Below are 14,316 nucleotides of genomic sequence, written 5' to 3'. Positions count from 1 at the left end.
GCTGGAGACTCAAATGAAAACGTGCTATGAATGTGTTTTATTTTTACTTTTAAAAAGATTTTAAAAGCTTTTACTTTATATGAGTGTTTTGCCTGCATATATGTATATATAACGTGTGTCTGCCTATGTCAGAAAAGGGTATTATGTCCTCTGAAACTGGAGTTACAGACAGCTGTGAGCTACCATATTGGTGCTGGCAACTTGACCTGGATCCTCAAAAGTGCCCTTATCCTCTGAGGCAGCTCTCCAGCCATACAGATGTTTTATAAACTGTAAAGTTCTCTTCATGTGAACATGTACCTCTACTGTGAGAATTTGTTACTCATGGATCACACACTGTGGTTGCTATTTGCAGTGTGTGTGTGTGTGTGTGTGTGGTATGCATTCACATTTAAGTAAGCTAATGTGCCGGGAGGGTGGTGGCACATCTGTCATCACTGCAGTGTAGGCTGAATCAAAAGCATCTCAAGTTTGAACCAGAGAGATGCTCAGTCCACATAGCACTTGGTTTGCGATCATGAGGGTCTGAGTTTGATGCCCAGACCCATGTGAAAATCCTGGCCTGATGACTGGCACTTGTAATCTAAGCATCATGGCATCAGAGAGGAATCTGTCTGGGCCCCTAGGCCAGTGATTCTGGCCTATGCATTAGGCCAGGCCAGCACAGGCCTGTTGCAAAGGGACCCAAAGTAGATAGCTCACAACTAACAGCCAGGTTAACCTCCAAGTTCTCTCTATATGGGCTGTATGTGCGCATACACAAACCACACATGCACACTCATACATATACACACACAAGTTTGAGGCTAGCAGGGGATATATACTGAGACCCTGTTTTGAACCAATAAACATAAACAAACAGGAGATAAGAAAAAGAGAAGCGAATCAGTGCCAGGAACACACAGAAAATACTTTATTAACTTCCAGATGGAGAAAGGGTAGAGTAAAAAACCAACTCAATAAAAGTCCATGACTCTCCGCAGAGAGCCCACCCTGGCATTCACGGCGCCCCAGTCATGGTAGCGCCTGTACTCCCCGGGCCTCAGCAGGTACTGCCGCCCCCGGTAGTTGGGCATCTCGTAGAGGACCCAGCAACCTTCCAGCACGTTCAGGGAGTGGATCTCATTGAGGTGGGATCGGTCTTGGAGAGAGGGGCAGTCCTCAGTGAACTCTACCGTCTGGCCTCTGTAGTCTTCCCTCTCGTACAGTCTGATCCTGTGAGAACCAGCCTGGCAGGCCCAGAAACAGAGAACAGCAGCGGTGAAATCATTCTTAGCCTTAGGATGGCCTCACTGGCCTTGAGCCAGTTTATAAGGAGCCCAAGCTCCTTATAAACTTGTCACAATGCGGCCAGATTCGGTGATGTTCTAAGGTCAGAAAGTTATGAGCAAATGGAAGGAAAAGGAGATGGGAATGAGTTTAGATACTGCCAGGGTGGGATCAGCTCCTGCACAGCATACCGTAAAGCAAGCCTCACAGATATCACAGACACTACCAGGGTGGAACAACCTCCTGCACAGCACACCGTAAAGCAAGCCTCACAGATATCACAGACACTACCAGGGTGCGACCACTTCCTGCACAGCACACCGTAAAGCAAGCCTCACAGCGAAATCCTGGCCTTAACAGCTTGTTGTTGAGGTTTGTCATTTGAGGGGCCTGTTCTTATACTAGAATACGTTAATATATTAAATATCTAAAGCCTCAGAATGCTCAGATAATAATTTATAAATACAACGAGGGACAAAGTGGGGATACAAAATCACTAAAGGCAAGAGCTAATCATTCATAACCGACAGCATTTTAAAACACACAAGAAGTCGATGTGGCGCAGCTGTAAAGCATCTGTGTTGGTCTGGGTCGAGGGAAGATGGAGGAAACCCCAGAGACACAAAGAGGGTACAAAAAGAAGAAAGCGGGTTTGGATATATTACTTCTGTGTTCAGTAACCATCATATAGTATAAGCATTTAATCTTTATATTGGTTCATCCTAAATGATCACAAGACAGGACACAGATTTCATACATCCCCCATGCTGCCAATGCCGTCCTACTGCGCAAATATGTATGGACCAATTTGTAACTAGGTAACACTTTGCTCTTCGGTGTTTGTGTTGGAGGGTTGGGCTATAAACTAATCCATTCTGGCTTTTATGGATTTTTTTTTTAACCTAAAGACTCAGCCCTATATCTAACCTGCAATTAGGGTACTCAGTTTTGATCAGAATATAGACTCACATGAGGAATGAGGCGGCAGGAGCGGACGGAGTCGCTGAGGCCCATCCACTGCTGGTAGTCAGGGTAGTCCCCACGCCTCAGGAAGTACTGGCAGCCTGCGAAGTTGGGCTGCTCATAGAGCATCCAGCAGCCACTGTCCACGCGCACAGAGTTGCAGCGGCTGAAGTAGGGCTGCAGGTTGGAGTGGTCACTGCTGCACTCATAGTGGCGGCCCTGGAAGCCGCGGTCCTCATAGAAGGTGATCTGGAAGACAAGGCAAGGCTCAGAGGTCTGCTGTGGCATGGACCCGAGGGCTGGTCCCTCCCCAGGCCCTGGGTGCCCTGGGCTCACCTTCCCCATGGCTGGTGTTGGCGGTTCAGATGGGACGGTGCTGTTGGGTGTGTAGGGCTGGGAGCAGGGTCTATATAGCAGGAGGTCTGCTGTGTTGGCAGGAACAACACAATAGGGCTTCGCGGGAGGCAGGGCACTCTCATGTTCTCCTATTTTCTCTTTGCTGTCATAGCCCACGGGACTCATTGTGGGTTTCCGTCCTATTCACTCGGGAGCGTTCGGGTTGCTATCGCTAGCTGATGCTATTGAGATTGTTTGAAAAAAAAAAAGTAATTTGGCACATTGTGTATTTAATAATAGAAGCAGGGCTTCAGCCATTTCATAGATAGACCACACTCTTTTTTTGTATAGTTAGACAAAACAAAACCATGTAAGTCGGGAGCAGAGTGTGTCTTAATGTGGTAAATTTAAGTTGTGTAAGACCTGCTATACTTACTGCTTGTGGATGCTCAACCCCCAACATGGATTAATAATAGGACAGGAATAGACTCAACTGAAGGTTGAAAATTTCATGTCCTTTGGAGACTTTTAGAATTAAAGGTTGTAAGAAATTGGGACAATTTTATCAAGGGAATTGCCAGAATTTTACACTTTCACTGTGAAAAAACAAAGCAAACCAAAATTCTAAACAAGCAAACACTGTCTTCAGTACTGTTTGTGACTTTGTTGCACGCTGGAGGTCAAGTAGACCATTTTAGCAATGTGTGGTTCGCAACCGAATAGAAAAATAGTTTTAAGTTGTTTAACCTTAGAGCTAAAAAGAAAAGTCTGAATCTGAGGAAGTGAGAAAACCAAATCCAGCTAAGCACAAAACTCATCAGACCTTAGACTCCACCGTACACAGCTCTGGCGGGATCTTGGCGATGCCTTTGTTCTGTGAGAGAGAGAGGGTAAACAGAGTTTCTGACACAGAGATAAAGACGTAGAGGAGCCAGGGCTGGGATGCTGCAGGAAGCAGGGACTCTAGGAAGACTTTCCTGGGGCTTTATTGGCTTGGAGAAGTCAGATGGGGCAGAAGGAGCAGCGGAGTGGAAGATGCTGATGCCTAGCTCCTTTCATGACCACAGAATTGCTCACACTTCCTTCGCCCACAGAAGCACTTGGCCTTGCCTTTGGCTCAGTCAGCTGGTGCTTAGGAGCTGAAGCCCCAGCTATGTGCAATATGATGAATTCAATTATTATTTTCTGGTTTCTGGCTTTCTGATCACACATAGACACATGGTACAAACTTGTCTAGAAAAGCTGAAAACAGGTAGGCAGGGCACCTCATACAGACAGTCATTATGATTGGAACATTTCAATAATAAAACACAAATTGAGAGCAGTGTTACATTTGTCGGAGTTCTCAGTCTTGGGCTCTGGGCGGGGGAAATGTTGATTGGCAAAAACTGTAAAGTAGGAGAAAACTATTACTCAGAGTACCAAAGAGTTTGGACGGGATGGATCAGGGAGGAAGGAGCACAAGGGGACATGCGCGTGTCGGGGGGAGGAGACCACTGCTTTTGTTGATATAAAATTACGTTTAGAACACATCTTCGGGGCCCAAATAAGGAGATTTTATTGATCATTGTGGAGGCTTTATTTTAACCTAGGACTGAACAGACAAGGGCAACACCTCAGACTTCTTATAGAGCAGAAAAGCTAATGGGTGGGCCAAGTTGTGACTCTGTTTAAATTCTTACAGGAAGTTCCATGAGTGACAAGGTTATATGCCTGCATGCTGTTGAACACAGTGTGTGAGTGAACATGTGTCAGGTGTGAGATCCTTAAAACACAGAGCTCTTGGCAAGCTGCCGGGGGTGACTGGGCTGCCAAGGAACGGGGAGCTGGAGGTGAGCAGGTATCATTGGTTCAGGAGCCCTCTAATCCTGGAAGCGACCCATGATCAACCCTATTTCTCTGAGCGATGGTAGAAGACAGCATCCCAAGCTAGGATAATCTCTGCAGTTCGTGCAGATGCTGGTTCACAGGCAGTTGAAGGATGTGAAAACAGCTGTTCTGAGAGATTAACGTATTTCATCAGTCTGAGTCTTGCTTCACTGGGGTGGAGAGAAAAATGTGATGTACATCATTTCGTGGGGTTTCTTTCTCCCATTTTTTTCAGGCTCCACGATGCTAAGGTATTTTCCTGGGGAGAGAGGACACAGGGGTTTACTGTGGAGTCTGTGGACTTGGGGGTTACTGTGGAGTCTGTGAACTGGAGCTCACAGGGGGTTACTGTGGAGTCTATGGACTGGAGCTCACAGGGGGTTACTGTGGAGTCTGTGGACTGGAGCACACAGGGGGTTACTGTGGAGTCTGTGGGTTGGAGGACACTCCACAGGTTACTGTGGAGTCTGTGGACTGGGAGTCTCCTCAGTTTTCAGATTAGCCTGGAGGTGAGAACTGGCACCTTGAGGGCTGTGGAAGCCGATGTCCTTTGCTGTGGCATTTAGAGGGATGGTGTAATGTTTTGAATCGGTCCATAATTTTTTGTTTTGTTTTGTTTCTCAAGACAGGCCTTCTCTGTGTAATAGCCCTGGCTGTCCTGGAACTCAATCTGTAGACCAGGCTGTCCTCAGACTCATAGAGATCCTCGTGCCTCTGCTTCCTTAGTGCTGGGATTAAAGGTATTTGCCACCACTGTTTATACTTTTTATAATTTTATATAAATTTAAATTTTTTCGCATTCTTTTTGCGGTTGTTTTGTTTAGAGTCAAGGGTTTCTCTTATTCATTTATTTAACTTTGTTCTCCCATAAGATACATCTGACAACAGTTTCCCCTCCCTTCACTTTTCCCAGTCCCCACTTCCTTCTCCCCCTCTTCCACTTGTCATCCTCCATTTCCCTTCAGAAAAGAGCAGGCCTCCCAGAGATATCAATGGAAAACAGCACAAGTTACAAGAAGACTAGGCACAAGCCCTCAGATCAAGGCTGGAGGAGCCAACTCAGCAGGAGAAAAGGAAAGCAAGAGTCAGAGACACGCCACTGCTGGAAGGCCCACAAGAATATCAAGCTACACAGTCATAATATATATGCAGAGAATCTAGGTCAGACATATTCAGGCTCCATGGCTGCCGCTTCAGTCTCTGTGAGCCCCTATGAGTCCTGCTTAGTTGATTCTATGGTCTTTGTTCTCCTGGTGTCCTTGACCCCTCTGGCTTGTACAGTCCTTGTCTGTGGGATTCTGCCTAACGTTTGGTTGTGGGTCTTTGCTTCTGCTTCCATTACTGCTGGATGAAGCCTCTAAAGACAATGGGATGAGGCACTGGTCTCTTCTGGCTGGAATGGCCTGTGCTGGAGCAGGCTCATTCAATAGTTTTTATAGTTTTTATTTTTATCCCCAATTATTCCCTGTTTTTTTTTTTTTAAAAAAAAAAAAAAACCCTTTTCCCCTCAGATATTTATGTCATCTGCTTGGCAGCTGAAGTTACCAGCTTGCAACTCCATGAAAGAGTTTTCAAACTCTTGTTGTAATGATATCTGAGAGCTAAGGGTACCTGGGAGACAGAGGAAGGCAGATCTCTGTTTGAGGCCAGTGTGGTCCAGGCCAATCAGGGTAACATAGAGATCCTGTCTCAAAATCTGTTGCTTTGACCCATTAAGAAAACTATGAATCAGGTGCAGCTGCCCAGCGTGGGAACATGGACAGGAGCACACCTTATTAGGGACTTCATATTTATGGAGGTTAAAATGTCCTCTTGTAAACGTTTCACAAACAGTATAAGAATACTGAGTGATTAGTTTTAATTTTGTTTTTGTTTTAATATCTTTGCTTAGTCAACAACAAACAAAACAAAATGGCGCTACTGTGTTGGTTCCATTTGGAGAAAGTTGGTATGGTAAACCTGAAAGGCTGAGAACTGCTTAGTTTCAAGAATGTAAAGTTAAATAGGATAAACATTGGGGTAATTTATCTGCGTGTAAGGTTTCCAAGTTAAACCTCAGAATCGTTTCAGAAATGCATTTCTCCATGTTAGGAATAATACCAAGTTAAGGACCTTTGGCCTACTGCGCTGGGGAGGCATTGATTCTGCTGACTAGCTGTGAGAACCTGGTGTGTTAAATAGTGTTTTATTGTCCTCTACAGACTTAATTTGTCTAGGATAGAGGCTTCTGACAGGACACAGCTTTTTAAAAAAGACTTCAAAATAATGTTCTCCCTTATGCTGATAATCCCAGCACTTGGGAAACAGAAGCAAAGGGGATTGCTGAGTTTAAGATCATCCAGGGCTAAGGGATGCACACATGTGCATGCACACACATGTGCGCATACACACGTGCACACACACTCACAGACACACATGCACACACACAAACACACAGGCGTGCATACACAGTAGACACACATGCACACACATAACTCAAACATGTGCACACGCATGCACGCACATGCACACCTGCACACACACACACACATACACGTGTGCCCCTTCCATAAACAGCTTATTTCCTTGCTTTGCATGGCATTTCACCTTAAACGTAGTAGTGTCATTGGACACCTTCCTTCCTGTGTGCCACCGTCACCATCAACTCTGCGTTGCCATTCTTATGCTCAGACCTTCTGCCGAGATGTGTGATTCACCAGGAGAGCCATCAATTGGCTATGAAAGTCATGGGAGTCTGGCTTCTCCAGGCTGCTCTCTTGGAACTGGAAAGAAGTGGCAAGCTCATTGTAACTTGGTGTGAGAGAAAATGGGACATTTAAAAAGCACTTCTGAAGTTTATTCCTTCAAAGAGTGATATGTGAACCTAAATACCATTAGCACAAGGCTGCGCTGAGTCATTGATAAGGTTTATTTCCAAACAACAGAGGAGTATTGGGAGATATTCTGCTTGTATCCCACTGGTTTGGAGATGGGAATAGAGGAGCCCATAGGCAGGGGTTGGAGGGACAGAGAGGGAGTGGGGAATAGCAAAGCGGCAGCAGTGGGGGAGAGAATGGGTCCGCCTTCTTGTTCCCTGTCCTGCAGGCAGATGGTGAAGGCAGGATGTTTTGTGTCTAGAATGCAATCTTCTGGTTTCTGTCTGGTTCCTGGAGCAAGGACAGAGTGTTTCCTACTCTCTGGAAACTGTTCCTATTTGGGATGTTTCTCTAGACTGGAAAACAAGAAAGTGACAAAGAAACGGGTAAAGAAGTGTTACACAAGTATTTTTTGCTCAGCAAACATTTTCTATATCCAAAATGCTAAGGATAATATAAAACTGCAGCAGAAATATGCAAATAGTTATGACTGTGTTTTCCCTAGAACTTTGTCATGGGATGATTCTGAAAGTACAATGGAATTAAAAGTACCCAAATAAAAGTATATGTTACTTGGCATTTGACATTTATTTGCTTGTTTGTTGTGAGGGTCTCAATGTATAGCCTAGGCTTGCCTGGAACTCATTACGCAGCCCAGGATGGCTTCAAACTTGCTGTGATTGTCTTGCTTCACATTGCAGGATTATGGGATTATAGTGGCGCCACCATACCCAGATCTAGTAATTCACTTAAAAAGTGATCACATCTTACCATTTGAAACAGTGTTTACAGTCTTTCTATATCTAACTCTGGTAGTAGAGAGGTTTTTTTAGTGTTTTTTTTTTAATCCCCAACACTACATATAGCAATCCCATGATAGGTGATCAATATACAGTAAAGATTCTATCTCAATAGCTAATCACTGGGCAGTCCATAGAAATAAAATTAAAAAGCAATAAACAACTTTCACTAGGAACAGTCAGTCTCCTTCTGGATCTCTACTCTCCTGAAATTATAGCATATCAACGTAGAAGTCCATGTATAATGATGTGTTTGTACCTTTGTGTATAAAAGCCCAATAACCAAATGAGAAAAGATGTAGGAATTTAGGAAACCTCCAAACAATGTACACCACTAAGCTGTAAAACAGAATAAGATATTGACCTAAATATAACTCCATATTGTATCACATTTTAAACACAACACACAACCTTACACAGGGATACACACCTGCAAGCTGAAGTTAGAAGGACTGAGAGTTCGAGGCTGGCATGAGCAACGTAGCGAGATCCTATCTTGTAAACAAACAAACATTGTGAATGAATATGTATTATCTGATTTCAGCTCTGTGAATAAGGTAAGAATTCCCCAGAAGGGTGCCCACCAAGTGTAAACAGAGATCATCAATTATAGGGTCTTTTTACTTTTATATTGATAGAATTTGTGAAGTGTGAAGGCTCTGAGCGGCTCTGCTGGTTAGCTTTAATGGCTGTGGTTTAATAAGAAATCTTCTCATGAATGTGCACACTTGGTCCCTACAGAACAGATTAGGGAAAATTCACTGGGGCTGGGCTTTGAGAGTTTGCACACGTGGCCCTGCTCCAGTTTGCTCCCTTTGTTTGGGTTTGCAGTTGAAGAAATGCTCTCTCGGCTTTCCGCTCTGGCCTGCTGCTATGCCATGCTGCACTATGGACTCCCCCTCTGCAACTATAAACTTACGGTTCTTTCTTTCCTTAATCGCCTTTGGCCACACTGTCTTACCACAGGAATAGCAAAGTACCTGATACAGTCAAAACAGAATGAGTCGTGAAGAGTCTCTCTCTTGAACAAAACAGGGCTTCTCTGTGTAGTCCTGGCTGTCCTGAAACTCACTCTGTAGACCAGGCTGGCCTCCAATTCGGAGATCTACCTGCCTCTGCCTGCTGGATTAAAGGAATGCACCACCACCACCCAGCAGGAGGTGAGTCTTAACGGAGGAGGATTGTTTAGCTTGGGTGGCACTGGCTGAGAATCTTTCTCACTGGGAGTGGTTTCAGAAAGAAGGGAGTTTTAGCATTGCAAGGATGGTGGCAGCCCTAGCCGTAGGTTAGTAATACTGTGCTCGACAGTAAACAAAATTCCCTAAAGAATTTGGAAAAGCTGTTTGTCAAATAAGGCTCCAACCACTTCTGGGATTAGAAGAAAACGTTGACTATATTGTTTTTCGAGGGCCTCGGCTAACTGCCTTCTCTATAGTAGTTACACTGGTGTGTGCCTTTGGCTTGATCTGTCCTTTTTCCCTCATGCAGGTATACCCTCCCGCCTCAAGTATACGCTCCCCCAACAGGTATACCCTCCCCCACCAGATACAAAGCCCTGTCACTGAGGTACATACATACATCCCAGCCATCTAAGACATGTTCAAACTTACACAATTTAAAAGTTCTTGAACACCTTAACTTCCCCATTGTCATCTCAACCTTTAAACAGGAAGCATTTGCAGGCGGGTGGTTTCGCACACAATGAAAGAATAGCAGAAGTCAGGGTTTGCCAACAATACAGACTAAATACTTTATTAGGTTCCAAAATGAGAAAATGGTAGTGTTAACCTGTTTCAGTATAAATCTACCACCCTCCGCAAAGAGCCTGCCTTAGCATCTAAGGCGCCCCAGTCGTGGAAGCGCCGGTACTCTTGAGGTCTGAGCAGGTACTGCCGTCCTCGGTAGTTGGGCATCTCATAGAGGACCCAGCAGCCTTCCAGCACGTGCAGAGAGCGCACCTCACTGAGGTGGAAGCGGTCCTGGATGCAGGCACAATCTTCATTCAGCTCCATCATGAGGCCTTTGTGGTCTTCTCTCTCATACAGCCGCATTCTGTGGGAGCCCGTCTGCTTAGGACACAGAAAGATTAGAGAAAGGCCGTGGAGTCTTGTCCAGAACTCACCCGAGCAAACAGCGGAAGAGATTGGCTGGCTGAGACAGGAGGCTGTTGGTGTGAAATGGGGCCTCTGAGATTCAGGAGAGCCGTGTACTGACAGACCGGCTGGCGTGGCCAGCTCCTACATACCCCGTTTCTGTTTTTCAACTAAGAGGTGGAATTTTTAAGATATTGAATCAAGATTTGAGGCAAAAATTCGAATATCTTAACTTCCAATTCCCTGTGTTTGTTTTAAGCTGTGTGCTGGAGGAAATACAAATAATGTATATTGATTAGTAGTTTTTTAGTTTTACATATGTTTATATGTGTGTGTGTCCATCATTAAAATAGGATTTTTTTTTTACTTCATTTTTTGGTTTTGGAGAATTTCATACATTAGTAAAACTTACTTTGTGCCAAAAAGCCCCGTTTCCCCTAGTTTATAATTCCCTAGACTGCCTTCAAACTCAATATCCTTCAGCCTTGCTTCCTGGATGCTAGGATTACAGGTTATCCCTGTGCCTGGCTAAAGTAGAGTTCAGAAAAATCAAAGTCCTCTGTGGAGAGTTAATTTACATACCCACTTAACAGAGGGGTTTAGCTGACTTTCAAAACTAAGGAAATTCCAGAATTGGTTTCTGCCTTTACACAGTGTTTGATCACCAGACTTTTCTATGTTTGCTACTCCCCAGTAAAGTATAATTAACTCTCTTATCAGAAACTCCTTTATAGATAAAAATCAGTCTGATGGGTATAATGCCTTCTTGTGACTAACCAGAGTTTCACTTACAAATTTTGTTTTATATTCCAGCATAAGACTGCATTCATTGAGACAACTTTTGATTAACCTAATGGTAACAATGATAAAGTGGATTTTTTTCTACATAGATTCTTATAATTCTGTCTTCCTGCCTGTGTCCCTGTGAGTGTAGGCGGGCACTTAAAACCCACTTAACCCTTAGGTACTTCTACAGAAAAAAACTTTCTCTCTGGACCCCACATCAGTAAAATTGTGAGGACTCTTGGGAAGCAAGAAATGAAGAAAAGAAGTCAACCAGGACTCACGTGGGGGATGAGGCGGCAGGAACGGACAGAGTCGCTGAGGCCCATCCACTGCTGGTAGTCAGGGTAGTCCCCACGCCTCAGAAAGTACTGGTGGCCCTGGTAGTTGGGGCGCTCATAGAGCATCCAGCAGCCACTGTCCACTCGGATGGAGTTGCAGCGGCTGAAGTAGGTCTGCAGGTTGGGGCAGTCGGTGCTGCACTCATAGCAGCGGCCCTGGAAACCGCGGTCCTCGTAGAAGGTGATCTGTAAAGGAAGAGCAGTTATGGATGAGATAATTTTCTCCTTGTGTTAAGGCGGGTCCCTCTGACATTTTGTTTAGTTTGCGTTCTGCTCACCTTCCCCATGGCTGACTGACCGTGGTGAGTTCAGTGTCGAGCCAGAGAGCGGCGGGTCTATATAGCAGGAGGGCTGCTGCGTTAGCGGAACAGCACAAAAGGGGCCCCGGGCTGAGGGGGTTTTACATGCTGCATTCAGTGGCCGTGATTGTGGATTCGCCTGGTTCTCTGGAGTGTTCCAGTGCTGCCCTGGATGAGCTGCTGGGTGCTGTTTTATTTGGATTCTTACTGTTTTTTAAATTTATCAGCAAGTCAGCCTGAACTTTTGACCTGAAGTCTATGTCCTGACATTTTGATTTCATTAAACTTGGTAAGTCTGGGAGAAGCCTGTGCATTTGTAGAAGCACCCTCTAAGCTGAGAAGGTTGGAATTCTGCGAATACTGCAAATGTTGGCCAGTTTCTCAGTACGCCAGAGATTTGCCAACGTTATTTCTCCTTCCAACTGACTTTCTTTACAGGATTTGCTGGTTCATACAGGACGCAAATCTAGATCCTGATCTTTGTTCTTCTCGACATGTTGAACCAATGCTCAGGACCTAACCACTAACTTTCCCTTTGGTGATGGTACACGGTGTGACTCAAAATCAGCCCCCTGCAATCAGCTTGTGCTAAGAACAAAGGGAAAGGAGCCTATAGCCCTAAGATCCAAGACTGACAAGGATGTCTGAATTGCTTTCTCATTTCCAAGGCCAGGGAAAGTTCTAGAATTTCCTAGGAAAGAGTGAGATTTGAACCCAGGCTGCAAGGACACCACAGATCACACCTCAGAGAAATCGTCTTGTGGGAGATTGAATGATGAGAAGGAAAGAAGAGAACGAAGCAAAGCAAACAAATGAGGAGGAAGGAAGGGCATCCTCCATCATTCGGCGACCCGGGCACCTCTACCCAGAACCCGCTATTCGCCTATTAGATAAGTACCCTCAGATAAGGTTACTCAGAGTGATTTTGTCCACACAAGGACGAATCTAAAGCCAACATGCCACCCACAGCATGCTGGACACCACCTTTCTCAACCCAAAGGACCACCCACTTCTTTCAAGTGCTTTCTAGCAGTTTTGTGAATCAAATATCATATCTCATGGATGCTAGATAGAGTTCTGCTAATGAACTAACACACGCGCACACACACACATCATACACACTTGCACACACATCATACACACCTGCACACACGCACACATACATCATACACACATGCACACTGGCACACATGCGCACACACACATACACACACACCACACACACACGCCGCACACACACACACACACGCGCACACACACACCCCACACTACCCCTGTGTCCCAACACTGTTACTTCTTTATTTACAGAGTTGTCTTTGTTCTAGCATCCCTCCAACATGGGAAAGGGTTAACAATATAGCCAGTGATACAGATCCACCCTGATCTCTACAATCTTCCTCCCTCTCTTCCTCCCCACCACCCCACAGGGTCCCACCATGTAGCCTATAAGCTTTGAGCATACTGCAATCGTCCTGTCTCAGACACCTTGGTGCTGTGGTTATAGATGTGTAATGCCAACTCTGAGCTTCCCCCCAGTTTCCCCTCTCTTTTCCCCTCCATTCCACTCTGACTCTGCCTGTGTGTGGCAGTGGTGGGGATTGAACCCAAGGCCTTATTCATGCTAGGTTAGTGGTAGCCCACTGAGATTCTCCACACAGACTTCCACTTTTTTCGAGCTTCCTCAAACCACACAACCAAGGCACACATCCTAGCCACAACTTTTCTGTTGTTAGCTCTCTGAAAACGACCTTATTTCCTCAGTGTGTGTGTTCTCCCTGCAAGCAACAAGTCGTAAACTTAACTGGTCACCGGCAGGCAGTTGAGCTAGCAGACATTAGCATTCGTAAAGGAGATTGTGTATATAACGCCTTTGGCACACTGCTTGATGCAAATGAACACTGGGAATACTAGTGACATTGACAATAGTGTTGGAGAGGCATCATTGAGGATGCCAGCCTATTAACTGACCAGAGATGTTCAGTGTTCTCAAGGGTTTCTGAAATCTTTACTTCCATAGAGCCATTTTGTGGCTGAAAAGGATGAGACTTGGAAAAGACATTAGAAATCTTGTCAGGGGACTGGAGAGATGGCTCAGTAGTTAAGAGCACTGACTGCTGGTTCAATTCTTCTGTCCTTCTGAATAAAACTTCCTTAAGTAGGCAGGCGTACCATACTTTCTTCTTCCACTCCTCTGCTAAAGCTCACTTAAGCGGCTTCCATACCTTGACTATTCGGTCCTCCTTCTCTCTACATAACCCTAGTTCCTGGAACCGGCTCAATCCCCAGCATTTACATAGCAGTCACAACTGTCTGTAGCTCTAGTTACAGGGGATCCAACGCCCTCACACAGACATAAATGCAAGCACATATACACGTAAAAAACACTAATGCACATAAAAAATAAAAAAGAAACATCTTAGTCAGGTGTTTTTTGGCTTTAATTGCTGTAAAGAGACAATATGACCACAGCAACTCTTATAAATGAAAACATTCAATTGAGGAGCTCACTTACAGTTTGAGAGGTTCAGTTCATATCATGATGGTGGGGAGCATGGTGGCATGCAGGCACATATGGTGCTGGAGCTGAGAGTCCTACATCTTGACTCAGAGGCAACAGGAAGTAAACTGACTGTCAGACTGAGGGAAGCTTGAGCAAAAGAGACCTCAGTGCCCAGCCCCACAGGGACACAGTTCCTCCAACAAGGCCA

At 45.0% G+C, this 14,316-nt stretch overlaps 2 protein-coding genes across 3 annotated transcripts; both read right to left on the bottom strand.

Moving 5' to 3' along the window:
- Positions 1 to 956: 956 nt before the first annotated feature.
- On the bottom strand, positions 957 to 2,577 carry LOC119821008 (gamma-crystallin D). The gene is made up of 3 exons (XM_038339803.1): positions 2,569 to 2,577; positions 2,239 to 2,481; positions 957 to 1,229 (listed from the first exon to the last, which is right to left on the bottom strand). Exons 1-3 carry the CDS (start codon positions 2,575 to 2,577, stop codon positions 957 to 959), a joined length of 525 nt encoding a protein of 174 aa, XP_038195731.1.
- A 7,308-nt stretch (positions 2,578 to 9,885) lies between these two features.
- LOC119821011 (gamma-crystallin C) lies at positions 9,886 to 11,596 on the bottom strand. Of its 2 annotated transcripts, none has more exons than XM_038339808.1 (3): positions 11,588 to 11,596; positions 11,253 to 11,495; positions 9,886 to 10,161 (listed from the first exon to the last, which is right to left on the bottom strand). In XM_038339808.1, exons 1-3 carry the CDS (start codon positions 11,594 to 11,596, stop codon positions 9,886 to 9,888), a joined length of 528 nt encoding a protein of 175 aa, XP_038195736.1. The 2 variants fall into 2 exon arrangements, with proteins under 2 accessions (XP_038195736.1, XP_038195737.1); XM_038339809.1 differs by having other exon boundaries at positions 9,886 to 10,158.
- Positions 11,597 to 14,316: the final 2,720 nt, after the last annotated feature.

The sequence above is a fragment of the Arvicola amphibius genome, chromosome 8, assembly GCF_903992535.2.
Source record: "Arvicola amphibius chromosome 8, mArvAmp1.2, whole genome shotgun sequence".
NCBI lineage: Eukaryota > Metazoa > Chordata > Mammalia > Rodentia > Cricetidae > Arvicola > Arvicola amphibius.
The sequence above is the reverse complement of the archived record's forward strand: the minus strand, read 5'-3'. Positions and strand labels throughout refer to the sequence as shown.

Bases quoted from the DNA above. Each gene is read 5' to 3' on its own strand.
- LOC119821011 (XM_038339808.1), bottom strand. The intron at 10,162-11,252 runs GTGAGTCCTGGT...CTGTGTCCTAAG, and splicing joins CCTGCCGCCTCATCCCCCAC to CAGACGGGCTCCCACAGAAT.
- LOC119821008 (XM_038339803.1), bottom strand. The intron at 1,230-2,238 runs GTGAGTCTATAT...TGGGCCTGCCAG, and splicing joins CCTGCCGCCTCATTCCTCAT to GCTGGTTCTCACAGGATCAG.